This window comes from Emys orbicularis, chromosome 3 (assembly GCF_028017835.1).
Source record: "Emys orbicularis isolate rEmyOrb1 chromosome 3, rEmyOrb1.hap1, whole genome shotgun sequence".
In the NCBI taxonomy this organism is placed as follows: Eukaryota; Metazoa; Chordata; order Testudines; family Emydidae; genus Emys; species Emys orbicularis.
Genome location: NC_088685.1, coordinates 118,172,406 through 118,190,173, shown reverse-complemented (window position 1 = coordinate 118,190,173; position 17,768 = coordinate 118,172,406). Strand labels below are relative to the sequence as shown.

The following is a 17,768-nucleotide window of genomic DNA, read 5'->3' as shown; positions in this document are numbered from 1 at the left end:
CTGATAATTGATGACATTTGGAGCTTAAGCTTGTCAGGTTCAAGTCTGCATAATGCCAGACAATTATAATTTGGGGAGAAATGGTGGAAATAGGTGGAAGAAAGTTGCATTTCTCAAGAACAACTTATAAGCATCTGTCTGAAACTACTGAGATCCCTGGAATGTTGACATTTGTCTCCTCTGAGATGGGGTAATGAGCAGAGGGCAGATGAAACTATCTGACATGTATGAGAAGTTCAATTTATGACATGGTTTCAAATTTTTTTCACAAACCTGTCATCACCACATCTGTGGTATAAATATAGAACATCTGATTGCTTTTGGTGGTGGACAAGTTTTACTAATGTACATTTAGGGTAACCTGCACCATTAATGAGTAATGATGCCATGCATAGTTTATCCAGAACAAATTGTTGTAATGGAAAATTATAAATTACCATCCTTAATATTGTAATGCCATAAACTGAATATCAACATTTACATTTTATACATCACTTATTGTTCTTTTAATTTCTTTTTGGCCTTGTAACTATCCAGCGCCAGGTTTGTTAGGAGTCTGATTTTCAGGATAGTTACTTGTGCAATTAATCCTGGAAGGATATTCAGTATTCTTAATTTTGTTTTCCAGCTACTAGATTGGCACAAATATCTTGATAAATCTCTTCCTGCGCCTTTGGGTACCATAGGTGCCTGGCTTTACAGAGCAGAGGCTGCCGTTAGGGAAGAAATAATTGTCCAGCAAGCTCATGAGGAAACAGCTAATACGATACATCGGAAGCTTGAACAGCATAAGGTAACTCTGTATGAGACATCTCTATGCATGACATTTCCAGTTTCAGTGTGGCCACTGTTCCTAGGATTGTGGGTGACTGAGAACTCATGCTGTATGAACAACAAATTTTCGTGGTTGTTGTTAATAGGTTTGTTTTGAAAGTGAGTTGTGATGATGAGGCAACTTGGACAACATATGGAGTCCTAAGATTTCCTTGATGCCATACAAATTGGGTTTTTGACATGCTGTAGTTAGGAGGCTACATGTACTAGTTATATTGGTAGATAATCTCCTCCTGGTAGTAGATGAAGATCAAGTGTCCCTGCCTATTCTTTTAGATCTATCAGATGATACCTTTGACTATGAGGTTTTATTAACACATCTGCAGATCCTAGAAGAAGTAGTTCGAATTATTTTTGAATGGCTCTTATTCCTTTCTTTTTGAGAGGTCCCAGAGTGTAATATTCCATAGCTGTTCATCTGCTCCAGGAGCTCTCTCCTACAGAGCTCCACACTGTACCATTCTGTTACTCAACCTATATGTGAAGCCAAGTGAAATAGTGAGGTAATGGAGAGACTACAATACTTTAAATATGCTGATAACCCGCATTGCAGTTGGTCTTAACCAATGCCTAACCAAGATTGAGGCTTGGAAGAGAATGAGATGAACCTAGATCATTTTGCGCCTGAACAGGGCTTGAAAAATCCACTTTCCTATGGTTAATAAGAAGCTTTCATAGGCAAATTTGAATATTAGTGCCATCAATTTCTGCAGATTCTAAGCTCTTATTTAAAAGTAAGTTGTATATATAGACAGGCAGATAAATATCTTTGGGGAGGAGTAGGAGAAGAAAGCTGAGACAGGAAATATAGAGGATGAAGTAAAGAACACAGTGTAGGGAAAGAAAAAAAGGGTATATAACCTGGGAAAGAGAGGAAGAAAAGAGAGAACAGACACTGAAAATATAGGGATAGAAAAAGGAAGAAAAATTGGAGTAGAACCAGCAAGGGAAAGAAGGTATAACAGAAGCAAGAGAGATGTATGTAGTAAGTTATATTTTAAAATGTTTTATATTGAAATTTGATTGACAGCATGGTATAAAGAAATACAAGGCACAACTGTTTTATTGCTGCAAAAATAATCTGGCAAGGATTTATTTAAAATTATATTTGTAGTCCTTTTAGCTTCTTTATGGTGTACAGTATAATGAAGGCCTGAAAGGTTTCTTAACAAAAAAGTTTTTGTTAATCTTGGCAATATCATGAATGTCAGCCCTTGTTTTTTGCTAGAACAACTCCTGGAAGTCTTAGAGATATGTATTTTGAGCTCTCACATCTTAATTAATCAGCCTGACAAGTAAACTTAATCCTTAGGTTAGTAGATGTCAGGTAAATTTTTCAAGCCCTGTATCAGTGGTTCTCAACCTATTTAACACTGTAGGACGCATATATGTGTTATGTGGGCCACATCCAATACTATCTGTGTGGCCCTGAGGATATCACATGAGCTGCAGCTGTGTGTTGATGGGTTGCAAGCGGCCCTCGAGCCGCAGGTTGAGAACCACTGCCCTATATGTAGTGCATGTGGGATGGAGAAAGCATCAGAAGAATTAGTAGAAATCAGCTCCCTGTATTGTATGAGTTTGCTCATCTTTGTCACTCAGGTTCGTGATGCAGGGGTCATGAAGATCCTCAGCTGCTTAGGTAGCAGCAATGGCTCAATGTGTTTTTTCCAGCTGTGCTTTACAATTTTTTTATTTCTCTCTGCTGGGAACCTCGCCACATTATCCATACCTTTATCACCTCCAGAACTTGTTACATGACATTGCATATTATATGGCCCCTTAAAGTTATTCTGAAGTTCCAACTAATGCAGAATACATTATTATTAATAATAACATCTAGCTTTTATATAGTGCTTTTTATCAGTATATTTCAAAGTGTGTTTTGTCTTCTTAGGCACCATCCTGCACAAACTTTGCTGTGTTCAACTTCACATCCATAAGTAGTCCTATTGAAGTCAGTGGGACTACTCACAGTTGTTTAACTTTATATTAGTATATTAGTCTTTGAAGGGCCAGGACCTTAATAATTAGTAATTCACTTGGGGAGCGAATTGCATCTGAAAGCCAGAGTTTTTACTGGCGTCTACTAGATTAGTGGGTGAAGTTTCAAGTACTGGTTTTGACGAATAAGGATCTAAAAAGCTTGTTTCTATCTAAGGATCTCAGGCTATGTCTACGTAGCCCTGCAGTTTGGACTATGGGGGTGGGAATAGAAGTGCACACCGAAATGCTGTGTTGTAACATCCCTCATTTACATGCGAGAGGGCTAGCTGCAGAGAATTCTCAGCAAGGGTTTCTTGATTCTCAAACTCATTTATCCCCTTTGCCTTACAAAGCCTGAGAGTTTTATCTCTTCTCTCAAACTTTCTTCCAAAGGGGAGGGTTGAGTAGAGTCAGGTGGGTTGGTGGAGGATCATGGGAGATATTGGGCACAATTTTGTGAATTGAGCCGATAGAATTGTATATTTATCTCTGCTGTTGCACAAGTGCTCAGTCAGAGCAGTCTGTGGAGAGGTGATATTTTAATACATTGAAAAAATAGACATTTGAGATAAATTTACTAGTTTGCATTTTGTTAACCCAGCTCCCTCAGCCTGGGGAGAGGAGGAGCTGTGCATGATTTTCTTTGTCAGTACAGTACTGATCAGGTTCAGCAAGGGACTGTACAATAAGCTATCTACTCCCTCACATTCTGGCAGCCTTCTGAAGACTTGACATCGTTATGGTTACCGCTTTGGAAACCGTTGCCAGTCATTCATTTTAATAAGTAATCTCCAGGAAATCCTTTGAAGTAGTGTTGCTTGGTTACTATAGAAATGAGCTGTTATTATGAGGCTTATGCTTGTTCGTATCTTATCATAAGCCTACAGGTTTAGGTACTGCATTCAGTGTAGGTTTGTGTAATATATAGCATATAATCACTGAAGCTTCTGATGCTGAGAGTCAGGAGTTCACTTCACATTGAATATGCAATAACATCAGGAACCCTGAATCTGCTGCTTTGTAGCGGGGGGCGGGCGGGATTAGACTAATTGTGTAATATTTGAAATAGCAGTTAATAAAAGCTGGTATTTGTATTAAAGACATAAACAGTAAATTTAGCAAAATTATGTACTCATGAAATTTCAGCAATTGCAGACCTTATCTCAGATTAGTCACATATAACCAGAGTTCATCGTGTTTCTTTAAATCTCTGAAAGATTTATTTGAGGCAGTGCAAGTGCCATCTATTTTAAAAACTGCCAGAATTATAAGACACAGCTTTAGCAGAACATCTCATAAGGTACTTTCGCTGTGCAGATGCTCAAGCTGCTATATAATGCTTTTATATTAGGCATTAACTTGCATGCAAATGTGACAGCATGTTCAAATACTTAACTACATTGACTCATCATTGCAGCCTTAAAATCATGCTTATTAGTTAGTCTACTGTGAGCCTTTTCTCTCTCTTTGAATCAAACCAGGACCTGCTTAAAAACCTAGATGGTCACAAAAAGGCATTCCAAGGGATCCACCGGGCTAGGTCTGTTAATGGAGTCCCTGTTCCACTGGAGCAGTTAGACGATATGGCAGAGAGGTAAGAAGAATTTCAATCTTAAATGAAACCTCCTCTGTGAATGACAGAGAACCTGTTTGCTTTATAATGTTTTCATGTAAAAATCAGATTTTACATTTGGTTCTTAGTTAAGAAGAATAGGAGAAGCAACAAATGAGAAATATATTGAAAAGCCTGTATTAATAATTGATAATGGTCAATTTGAACAAGCAATTGATTTTCAAAAAGGAATAATTTTGCAGACAGACTCGGCACAGGAAGGAACATTATGTAACAACATAATGCTTATGAACAAACTGGAAGAGGGATGCTTTGGTAATGAAAAAAACTTAGTCTCAGACCTAAACTGATGATTTACTTCTGTGTATAAACAGAATTATAACATGCTTTATTTTAATGAGCAGCCTTCAGAGTGGTTATCATACAAAATTAAATATGCCTTTAGGCTTTGCATTAGATCAAAGAATAGAGATAGATCTCACACATAACAAGGTAGCTTGAACCTATAGAAAAATCCTTCCGTTCCTCCTACATATTGAATGTTGCACTTTTTTACTATAGTGTGATTCATTCCTAGGTTTAATTTTGTTGCATCTACGTCTGAACTCCATCTGTTGAAAATGGAGTTTCTGGAACTGAAATACCGTCTGCTGTCACTGTTAGTCCTTGCAGAATCGAAGTTAAAATCATGGATTATCAAATATGGAAGACGAGAGTCGGTAGAACTACTTCTACAAAATTATATTGTAAGCTTTTGTTCTTTGTTTAATTTTGTTGCATCTACATCTGAACTCCACTGCCTTGCCCCTTGTGTTGTGATTCACACCTATGTAAAGACAGTGTAAAATGCTACCATAAGAGAAGGGACGCATTTTACATCTACTTTGCACCCAATTTGAAGAGGTGTAAAGGACCACAGAAAGTATAAGACAACAGAGAATCCAGCAGATGGCCCCAATCCTGGCTGCGCTCCAGCTGGTTCATGGTGCTGCTATGGTACAAAGTTCTTCTAAACCCAGCAGATCCAGCCTCTCAAATTGGAGGCTCTTTGGGTGGTGCAGAACTACTTTGGGGACTTCCACATCATTGCTCCTTGCAGACGGCTGCCCAGGGTATTGGGGAAGAGGGTGTGGTCAGGGATCTCTCACACCGTAGTGCCCAGCTGTCACTTGGCTCCTTGAGACCACTGGTGGCTTATGGAGAATAAAGCAGCTTTCAGGTCAGTCTAACCTGTGTTGGGGGCTTCACCCTGGGCAGAGCAGCTCTAAGAATGGGGAAACACATAAGGCACATTTGAGCCCCCCTCAGCTGAGCTGAACATTCATTAGCTGAGGTTCTTGCCCAATGTATGTATTATGTGTGCCATGTAAGATTTATGAAGTCCTCACATATTTATTCCCTTGCTTTGATGTGTTTCAGTTTTGTAAATGATGTGATAGTTCCCCACATTACTGTTGTTAGCAATATGAACTGTTCCTTTTCAATATCTTCTTGTTTTGTTTGTTTTTAGAATGCATACACATGCCAAACTCCATTTACAGAGCAACAGATCAGTAATTCAAAATAAAACACAAATTCACTACCTGAGATAACTTTTCATTTAATAGTTAAAAATAAGATTTTTTCCTGCTTACTATAAAATAATAATCCAAAAGCATCTTTCTCTCAATTATTTCACTTCCATTATGTTTTTAATGCTCATCAAAGCAGCTCACTGACGGTATTAATTATTATAGTTCTCTAGCCATTGCACATCAAGAATTCCATACTCTTAATGCTAATTTGGAATGGGCAAACTGTTTAGAGTAGAGTATACTCAATAATCACGTGCTTAACTTTGGAGAATGTGTGTTCCTATTTACTTTAGTAGGATTACTCACATTCTTAAAGTTTACTACTGTGCTTAATGCTTTGCTAGATTGGGGTGGGGCTTCAGTGTGTATCTGATGACATAAAGTATGCTTGTATACTGCATTGCTAAGTTAGCCCAACATGCCTTCATTGTACAATATACGCTCTCTCAAAATGTTGGCAAAAAGTGTTTAAAAATCATATCAAATTATGTGTCCAATACAAAACTGGGACCCAAGTCTTTTGGTGCCACTGTCAGTGGCAAAGCAGTGAGCCTGGTTAGCCTATATGAAAAACAGGGATAATATTTCTTGCACTTACATATCTGAAAGGAATTTACAAAGGTAGGAGAACATTATTTCCATTTGACAGTTGGCCTAACTAAGAACTCAACCCTGAAAACTCTTAAGCACATTAACAACTTTAACAAATAATTTTGAAAAACAATTACATTTGAAAAAAAAACATCCAAGTGACTGACCATCCATGAACAAAAAAAGGGGCAACATTTGTTGAATAAGTATTCCCTATAAATTATTTACCCAGCTCTGTTTAAGAGCAAATGTTCAAAGCAGAATATAGAGTTTTAGCATCAACCGCGAAGGTAAAAACCTATGCAACACTTCGTAAAGCAGCATCCTTTAATGTAGGATTTCTTTAACATCTTGTTCCATCTCTTCTGGACGATGTGAATGCAAACTGAAGTTTGATGGAATATATTTCTTTTCTTTGAATGAAATCTGTCCCTTTGCAGAGGGTCAGTACAAGGGCTATTCTGAAGGCTTAAGTGAGATTTAAATGGTGCATAGGTTTTGTGGTAGCTGTCTGCATGAAGATGAATTTTGCCCTTACTGAATTGTTTTCACTTAGATCTCAGCAGAGGAGGAGTTATCTAATAAATAGTGACTCTTCAGGCAATTCTTTGGCTTCTGCTGAATTCTAAGTATGAAGAAGTCCGAAGAATTCCAGCAAGAAAGAGCAATTAACAGGTTGCCTTATGAGCATGTTAAAAATATTCATCCAAAATGTTCTCTTGAAAAGAGCCTCCTATGGGAGGAGACTATCCTGTCCTGTCATTGTCAAAGGGAGCTCTGGATAGCACATTGTAAATTAAGTGGGGGATGGTTTGGTGAAATTTGAGAAATCGTATCTTAATGCAATTGTAATTCAAAGGAATTGTCATTATTCAATGTGACATTTACTTTTGCCTCTTATAACCATTTTTTTCCTTTTCAGTCTGTTATTGAAAACAGTAAATTCTTTGAGCAGTATGAAGTTACATACCAGATCTTGAAAAGGGCAGCTGAGATGTATGCCAAAGCTAATGGCTCAGGTAAATACCTCTGTATCTGTTGCAATTCTGAAGGCATTTTAGTCCTGTTGATTTTAATATCCTTTTTAAATTAGTTCCTCAGAGTATATTTAGAAGCCAATTCCTTCTGTGCAATACAGTTGTACTGTAGCTGTAATTAACCACGTGGGATCTGACAAAACTAGAATCCAGTGGATTTCTGCCAGTGTGTATTGACTGTGTGATTGTTAGAATATGCTACTGGAACATGAGAAAATCTAAGTGTTAATTGTAAAAGTGTTCTTCTACTTTTGACTTGTAGAAAATCACCTCTGGTTGTAACTGAAGATGATTTTGATTCACAAAGTGTGAAATTCACTCCAGTGCAGAGGGCTAGCACAATGCCCATGCACCAAATAAGTCTCACATACTTTGTACGGGCCCTCTGCACTGGGGTGAATTTCACTCGCTTTGAATAACTTGAAGGAGTTATGAAATGATAATATCTGAGAACTGAGTAACATAGGTCATCTGTGCTTTTGGGGGAGGGAGGGAGGAGGGCGGTGTAAAAAAGCAACAACCTCCTCTCAAAATATCTGGAATGGGGATTTAATGACAGTCACAACAATAATAATAATGATGATGCAATTTGTGCCATTTTGAACAGCCTTGTGTTGGGGCAGTTCAGAGCAGCAGCTATCCAGGGGGGAAGTTGTAGAAGGATTGTTAGCCCTCGCTGAACTCCCCAGTACACAGCAGGAAGCTGCACCATCCTGTTATCTCCAGGCTCAAGGAGTGGCCTTTTATTCCTGGTGTGCAAGCTGTGGAAGGATCTTTTGTATTACTATGCCTCTGAACCTACGTGCAAAGCAGTCTCATCCAGTATCATTAGTAGGACAGTATTCACTGAAGTACCTTTCACAAGCCTTCCAGAATGACAAAGAATGATCAAAATGATAGGTGCAGTATACGATGACCTATGGATGGATCGGCAACTCTCTGTTACACCTATACAACCCCACTGGGTACAGTGAGGTTGCATGGATGGCTCTGGGGGCATCTGATAGGGACTACTTTAAACACTGTCAAATAATAGTGCAGCAATCTCTGGGGTGAGATGCTGCAGTTGTTAAAATGGTTTATGGATAGGGAGTGAAAAGGAATATCTTACCCATTTAAAGTGACACTTTCAACTCAAATTTGTCCCAAAAGTTAGATTTTTGTAAAAATACACTTTACAAAATGTAAGAGCAATATAAACTATTCCATGATTTTTTAAAAAACCCAACAATAAGTCATTTTCCAACAAATAAATATTCACCTGAGTTATTTGCAGCATAAATAGTGCAAACTAAGGACACCTAAGCTATGAATTAATTTCTTAAAGGATCCTGCATTGCAGATGCATTATCTTTTTTCCTTAAAAAGAGGGAATCAACTGCAATGGTATGGCCCAGAAATCAAGTACACCACCTACAGAAAATTCAAAAAGTAGATGACGAAAATCCAATGTCATTAATCTGGATTTATATAGTTGTAAATGAGAATAGATTTTCTCTTAATATTTTAATACAAACTCAGCACTGAATCAGCCACACATATAGTTTTCTATTTCTCTTTCCTTGTTAAATATAACCCTTCCTATATTACCTTTTTGTTATTAGATGCATACACCAATAACATGCAGGATATGCAACATGACTGAGTTAATGTGACATTCTTTGTATACTTTATTTTTTACAATGTATGCTTAATTTCTCAACCTTAATGTTGCAGATGACATAGAGCTTGGGGGGGTTGCCAATACTTTGGAGGATAAAGCTAAAATTCAGAACTGGGTTATAGATAAAATGAAATTCTACAAAGACAGAGGTGTAAGGTGCTACCCTTAGGGAAGAAAAACGAAATGCATAAATACAGATGGGGAAAAACTGGCTTGGCAGCACCACTGCTGAGAAGGATCTGGGAGTTGTGGTGGATTGCAACCTCAACATGAGTCAGCAATGAGATGCTGTTTCAAAAAAAGCAAATGTAATTTTAAGTTGCATTAACGGAGGCAAAGCATGCAAGTCATGGGAGGTGATAGTACCGCTCTACTTGGCACTAGTTAGGCCTCAGTTGGAGCACTGTGTCCAATTTTGGTCACCACTGTCTAGAAAGGATGTAGACAAACTGGAAAGGATCCAGAGGCGAGTGACAAAGATGCTGAAAAGGATGGAATGCAAGCCATGTGAGCAAAGGCTGAAGGAACTAGGTATGTTTAGTTTAGAAAAGAAGAGATTAAGGGGGGGAGGGGACATGATAGCAGTCATTAGATACTTGAAAGGCTGCTACAAAAAGATGGAGAAAAATTGTTCTCTCTTGCCACAGAGGGCCGGACAAGAGGCAATGGATTCAAATTACAGCATAGCAGATTTAAATTAAACCTCAGGAAAAACTTCCTAACTGTAAGAACAGTAGGACAATGGAACAGACTGCCTCAGGAGGTTGTGGAAGCTCCTTCACTGGAGGTTTTTCAAAAGGAGGCTGGATAGCCATCTGTCTTGGATGGTTTAGACACAACAAATCCTGCATCTTGGCAGGAGGTTAAACTAGATGACCTTGCAGTCCCTTCTAACCCCTATGGTTTTATGATTCTGTGATTAGGTTGTGCATTTCATATATGTTTAAACAAACCTACTGATGCTGAAAAGAATATAAAATATAATTACTTAACAAGAATAATAATAGAGATTTAATAATATTTTTAATAAAAGAAACACATGCTAAATACTTGGATAAATACTTCCAGCAGCTCCAAGCCTTTAAGTTGTGTTTAAAAATTCAATATGCTTTCTGTGTCTTAGTGGAAGAAGCAGAGAATGTGATGAAATTCATGAATGAAACAACAGCCCAGTGGAGGAACCTGTCGGTAGAGGTGAGAAGTGTGAGGAGCATGTTAGAAGAAGTGATTGCTAACTGGGATCGGTATAGCAGCACTGTGGCCAGTCTGCAGGCGTGGCTGGAGGATGCGGAAAAAATGCTGAATCAGCCTGAACATGCCAAAAAGGTAAGGAATATTAGCTACTTCATCCAACCCTTGCATATGGCTTTTATGACTATTCAGTAAAAGTTTTACAACCTACAGGAAACAAGTTTAAAAAAAAACACATCAGTGACCAGGTAGGAGGCTGTTTGCAGAAGACTGGGGAGAAGACCTAGATGATGAGAGTTGTGGCAGGTTGAGATTTATGCATGGAATAATTTCTGCCTTACTCTCTTCACTATCAGAAACCTTCACAGATGCATAGTACACTTTCTATCTGAGCATATTTGTCTTAGGTTTGTGTGTGTGCCCATGTGTGCACTCATGTATGCATGTATAAATATGGAAAGAGAATGAGCACATTTAAGATGTTATAGCGTAAAGGCTTTATTTGCATGAATTTAGGATGGCTGCATTGTTCACAAATGGCAAAGCCAAGAATGTGTTGTTATGCAGCTGACTCAAAACAAGTGCCATATAACACTGCATCATTATGTGTTCTGTATATGCCACATATTTTATAGTAAAACTGGTTTAATCCCTTTTCTTCTTTGCAACAGTTTAGGAGTTTAAGTGAGATGTTTTAATAAGGTCTGCTTATACAAGCATTTATGTAGAGTAAATATGATGCTTTTACCTTTCTGTTTACCACTTAGGTTATTCTCTGAATAACCACTCTGCCTACAGCCAGTTTATCTATGTATATATGTAGTTGTTTGCCCAGCAAATTAAAAAATAAGGATGTTTTAAAAACTATTTTAGAAATGATTTAAATAGTTCTAAAAGTTGTTCCAACTATTGTGTGCATTTATATATTTCACCATAAGGCCGTCTGCCTTGGTATCATGAGTTGTGCTCTGACCTCAGAGGGGGTGAAAAATTATGACAAATACATTTTAGAAACGTCTTTAAATGACCTAACATAGTTTTGCACACATATCAATGATAACACTACAATTTTAATGGCACAATTTTAATATCTATTATCTTCAGGTCTACCAATAATAAATATCTCCTATTTAAAAAAATATCAGACTTTAATCCTGACACTAGCTAAGGACAGAATATTGCACATTGTGGGCCGCAAGCCAATTTAATTTTTTTTTTTAGAAATTCAGTACTTTGAGTTGGGGGGAAAGAAAGGAGTGTTTCTCATGTTTAAACAAAATTTGTGCCTGTAAAAGTTGTCTCCGTGGTTTGGCATCTTATAAATTGTCCTGTCAATGGTGGATTAATGGGCAGGTGAGATGGTCATACACATGATAAATGCACATGGGTGTCAGTGGCTTATACATGTGGTTTATGTTTGTGTGTATATATTGTTTAAAATGAAATATTGATATATTCTTTGTATATGAACATTTAAGTCAACATCTGTGTGTCGAGTCTGTTCTACAGTTTCACCTTAAAGCAGATTATGAACATGTGTGTATAGTGCCACACGTGCTACTGATATCCATGTGATGAATTGCGTTCATTATGCAACTTTGACCATCCCATCTGCACTCTGTTCACTCCGCTAATCTGTCTCCACTGGGACTCTTTGACTGCTAGGGTTGCCAATTTTAGTTGGTCATATTCCTGGAGTTTTCATCACATGATATAATATTTAATTAAAGATTAATCTTTAATTCCTGGAGACTCCAGGGCAATTCTGGAGGGTTGGCAATCCTATTCCAAATCTCTCAGCAGCTTCAAATAGCCAGTTTAAATAAATAAGTAAGTAAGTAAATAAATAAATAAATACAGCACTCTGACACAGGAATATTACTCCCTTTCCCCCAGAATGTGCAATTTCTCCCTCATATTACACTGGCTCAAGAATCAGAATTGTTCCCAATTATGAGACGGTAACAGAATTTGCTTCTGGTCCTAGGTGTTTTCAAGATGCTGTACTAGACCTTAAGAGAGTGACATCTCATTATGTATGGCAAATCTATTTTAGGTCATTTAAGAGGCTTTTATAATTTATCAGTTAGAACTTTCACTCTCACTGGGGTTTGTACAGTTCAACTAATGTTAACAAAGGCATCCTGGCTTCTAGATGGATAGAGGTAATTAAATAGCATCAGTAACATAAAGTAAAACTTACTGAAATATTTCCAAAATATTTGTTCTGTAATTTATGTGTCACATACAAAATCCCCGATGCTGTGGCGTGATATAAGGGCTTTGTGGCACTCACATGGAATGACCTACATAACTCACTCTTAAGTTCACCACTCATGAGAATTATGGTGCATCCCAAATGTAGGCCATAAAATCTTCATACCACACCATAATGCTTTCACTCTCTTTTATCTCCCTGTCTGATTACAAGTTCTATATTTGCATGATTGTTTTGTTTGCAATGCTAAAATGTAAGGGTCTTCCCTGTTTTCCATTGGTTACCCCTAGTTTAAGGGATTCTACCATGAACTCATTAACCTAAACAATTTTGAAACTTGCCAGAAGTGACCATCCTTGACTCTCATATTTCTCATACAAATAATTGAAATACAACAGAACAAATTCATCACTGAACAAATCCATTTTTTTTGTAACTCCATCAACTACCAGGAACTTTAACTAAAGATAAATTTGGCCCAGTAATTTCAAAGTTGCACAAGGATGCTATTTACTGGGAAATATCTGTGATGCCCCTGCACCATGCTGTCAGAAGGAGCAGGGTTTGTCACCTGCTGAGACCTGCCTTCCAACTTAGTGGATTCCTGAGGACCTGAAGATGGCCTCAGCCATTCACAGGGAAACCCCACACCCTTTCAACCCCAGCAGTCCCTCTCAGATCCCCTCCAGCACAGCTCCATTGGAGTCATGCTCCCAGGGCCTCTGACCTGGCAGCTTCATTCAAGGCCCCAATAGGGATTGTGGGGGGAATCTGAAAATAGTATAGCCTGAGACGGTTTTCATTTTTTTAAGTCTTCCTTTGGGTCAGGGACAATATGTGCCCCTCCCCCCAGCCTGCTCCCCAGCCTGCCCGGACTCTGCTTCCTCCTTCATGCTGAAGGGTCTATGCAGAGAAACTTCTGCAGGGACTGGGGTGGGAAACGGTGCCTCAGAGGTATCCAGGCCCTGCTTCCCATTGTTGGAGAAGAGATTCACACCTGGAATGAAGAAAGTCTACCTCTGCAGAGTAATTCATTCTCCCATCTCATTTCTTCTTTGACCTCTTTGCTAAGTCTGCCAACAAGAGAACTGGTCAGTGCCTGTTCTGATGGGGTTATTTTGTTGTGAACAATAGGAACAGGACTGCTGTTTTTGTTTTCCTTCTAGCATACCTGGCATGTGTACAGCAGTTTAAAAAAACAACAAGGAAATGTTTATATAATATATCTGGGATGCTGTTGGGTATTTCCTGACAAATCAATATTGTTATCTTGGGCACCAGGGGAAAGCAACACTATTCTCAAACTCAAAGAAGATGGAAGATGACACCCAGTCTACTCAGAGAAGATGAAGCTTATTCACTAATATGTCTATGTACATAGTACAAGTGCTCTTTACTCATGTCTTCTTTAGGGATTTAAATAACATTGTGTTCAATTATCTGTCCAACACATTTAAGCAATATGCCTCCATTTGACATTTTCTTTGTAGCTATATGGGAGGTGTTTTAAATATGGATAAGTTATGACATCTGCATCAATTATTGTGTTGTCACAAGCCTTTCTGAAACCTTGAGATTGCGCTTTTTGGTACAGCCATGAGCAAGAGGCAATGTGTAAACGGCACCATGCCTGGAGCAGTGCTGGGAAGAATTGTACTTCAGACAGCCATTGGTCATTCCTCCCTGGTTCCCCCTTGCTCCTGGGGCAGAATAAAAAGGAAGGTGGGGAGTCATTTGTTGGGGACCTCTCACAGCAGAAAATTAACACAAACACATACACGCTCTCTCTCTCTCTCTCTCACACACACACACCTCACATACACCTCTCTCTCTCTCTCTCTCTCTCTCTCTCTCACACACACATTCTCTCTCTCTCTCTCTCTCTCTCTCTCTCTCTCTCTCTCACACACACACACCTCACCTCCCCCCCCCCCAGCTCAGCTGTGCAGCCTAGAATACTGGAGTGAGACAGAACCAAGGCTCCATCCATTCTCTTCTCCCTCCTCACTCACCCGCTCTGAGGTGAGAGTAAGCAGCCATGAAGCACTTGTTTTCCCCACTGCTCTGAGGCCCACGATTACCTGCCCTGGGTTTACAAGGGGGATTCTTACTACTGTGCTGGCAGGAAGTCCAAGTTGCAATTGAGCCCATAGTGAATTAGTAGTTCATTGGCTTCAAATGAACAAAAGTAATCCTCAAGTGTGTATAAATTAAACAGAAATTAGATGAAGCAGTGACAATATTATAAATTAAGACTCAAATCCTTTTATCTTACTCAGGAGAGTAGTCCCATTGACCTCAGTAGTGCTACCTACTTGATTAAATTGAGAAGGTACTGATTGTTTATATCTATATTATAGATATACAATATAGAGTCCCCTCCATTAACACAGCAGGTTATCTTGATAGCTCTATTTTAAAATATTCGTTTGGAACATAAGAATTTACCAGAGTACCCAATGTTGGATGCTTCAGAGGATAATGTGCCTTGTAGGGAAAAGGTTTATCCATGTCCTTAGTTGGTGATTAGGTTTATATTTTATTGTGTAACATAATGACTTTTGCAAAATGTTTAGCAATGTTGCTTATATTGTGTTTAGGATTTTTTCCGACATTTACCTCATTGGATCCAGCAGCACACAGCCATGAATGATGCTGGTAACTTTCTTATTGAAACTTGTGATGAGACTATTTCCAGAGATCTTAAACAACAGCTGCTGCTACTAAATGGAAGATGGAGAGAGTTGTTTATGAAAGTTAAGCAAGTATGTGTTGTTATGGTTATATTTAAATAATTATTTTACCATTGCAGTGCAGCAAGGCTGCCTAAGGTTTGCACCACTAAAGCCTGCATGGACAATTTACCAGGAGCCCAAGGGCCATGTCTAATGTAAATGTATATAATATGTAAATTGTAAATCAATACATGCCACCAGAATAGTTGGTTGCATTTGTTCCTTTTTAAAAAGATGGATAGAGATGGTTTGTTCAAGTTCAGCAGCAAACATACTTTGTAGCTTATCTCCATAATATTTGACCTTGACTTTTTAAAAAAATGCACATTCTCTATAGTTGAGAAATTAAAACGATTTTCAAAAAATAGCCATTGTTTATGTAGAATCTATAGAGCCAAATTTAGCCCTAGTGTAAGTGGATGCATCTAATGCTTTTTACTGTCAGTTGCACCTACTTATCATAGGGCTAAAGCCAGTCAGCAGTAGAGGCAGCACACATTAATCAACCAATCCCATTCCCAAAGCTATTCTGACATCATTGTTGTCTTGTGCTCTACAAGGCACAGAGAACAAAAAACTTCGCTTCAGGAAAGAGACTCACCTGGTTGGAAAAGAAATGTTATTTTAAGAAGTTATTCAAAATGGCGTGAGGGAAGATGAGAGTTATAACTTGTACCAAAGTATTTGACAGCTTTATATACACATTTAAAAATATCTGCATTGAAGTAATCATATGGCTAATGAATTTTTTTTATTTAATTACTTTTGACTACTCACCTGAGGCCAAATCCTGTTCTCCTTACTCTCATGAGTATTCCCATTGCTGTCAATATATCACATAAGTAAAGCGGTCAGCATTTGGCTCTTGTTTTTTTAAACCTTTCAAACTGTTACTTGTAGCCTAGTCACAGCTTTATTATTTGCTAGTGATGGGCAGAGTAGTTTACTTTGCAAACACTAATACCCCATCCCTCTCCATGACCTTCTAACAATTCTCCCACTCAATTCTTTCCAGTATATTTTGTGCCATCTAACAGTTCCTCAGTTCTTCCTTCACCCCAGCCCTCAACTAATTCCCTGACTTCTCTCCCTCTCTCTCTCTCCTCAGTCCTCCCAGCCTCCCCCAATTTTGTTTGGCTGCCTCTCTCCCTGCTGAGCTGCAGATGCTGATGCATTTATATTTCCTGATGTTAATAGCTTCACAGTCAACTGCTGTCAACAATGCAGAGAATGTGAATGGACTGGCACCACGACCTTAGTGGAGAGGCTGCCATATTTGCTGTATCATTAAAACCAGATTCCCAAAGACACTGTTAGAGGGTTGCAGTGACTGAGAATACTAGGAGACTATTTGCATTTTACCCACTGAACTGATAAACTAGCAAATCACAGTTTGAGAGAAAGTAGATGCTCAGGTTGGATGTGTCCTGGTCTAGGGCCAGAACTGAGTAAAGGGTAAAATATGAAGCCTCAAAAGGAAGGCTACTGGTAGGTCAGGAGTAGTGAGTTGTGGAGTTAGGTCCACTTCAGAAACTGGAGAGAGAAAGGAGTTCTCGAAGTGATCCAAATTTTAAAATATGTTTGGGTTTTCTTTCATGGATGGAATTGAAGTGAGGGCCATTTGGGGGGTTGGAAACAAGGTTTCCCATTTCTAAAAAGAACTATGTGCTTCATTAATCAATACTAAAATTTAAAAAAACAACCAACCAATGACTTGCTGGATCCTTAGCTTAAAAGATCACTAGCAAATCACACTGACTAAAAAGAAAAGAAAAATTAAACAGTTACACCCAAGAACCTGTTAGTTTCCTTAAGCAGCAGCATTGCATATTTTGACATGTTCTCTGTGTTTTTATTTTCCATTTTTCATAGTATGCTCGGGCAGATGAATTTGACAGAATGAGGAAGGAATACTTGGATGGTGTTGCCACATTGTCTACCTTTGCTGATGGCACTAATGGAAAATTTTCTGTGCCTGTTGAAGTGTCCTTTCTAAATGTCAAGATGTTTGTCCAAGATTTGGAGGTGAGTTTCTTCCTTCTGTCTGTCTGTCTCTCTTTCTCTCTTTTTTCTTCCCAGAAGAGAGAATTATTTAACTATTTAATTTTATGAAAGGATCAGAAAGTTATTTATTTACATAGCCATTATCAGCATTTTTATACTACAATGGTGCATTTTGTGTTTTAGGTAATCTAAAAGATTGCATTCTATGAGTGACGTTTCAGGAACACATTTCTAATGCAACAAGCAGGGGTGTCACTAGATTTTCAGCTGAATGCTGAACTTTAATACAGAGCTTTGCAGATGAACTCCTCCACTTACTATATATCAAATACATTCTGGACCTGGTCCAACACTCGTTGAAG

The 17,768-nt window shown here is 38.4% G+C and overlaps 1 protein-coding gene across 1 annotated transcript in view; it reads left to right on the top strand.

Moving 5' to 3' along the window:
* Positions 1–17,768, top strand: part of LOC135876245 (nesprin-1-like) — a 112,627-nt gene that overhangs the window by 63,078 nt on the left and 31,781 nt on the right. Inside the window, exons 12-18 of the mRNA XM_065401442.1 lie at positions 629–793; positions 4,302–4,414; positions 4,971–5,139; positions 7,481–7,577; positions 10,382–10,584; positions 15,268–15,432; positions 17,275–17,427. Coding sequence (XP_065257514.1) covers positions 629–793; positions 4,302–4,414; positions 4,971–5,139; positions 7,481–7,577; positions 10,382–10,584; positions 15,268–15,432; positions 17,275–17,427 — 1,065 coding nt within the window. The remainder of the gene's footprint in view (positions 1–628; positions 794–4,301; positions 4,415–4,970; positions 5,140–7,480; positions 7,578–10,381; positions 10,585–15,267; positions 15,433–17,274; positions 17,428–17,768) is intronic.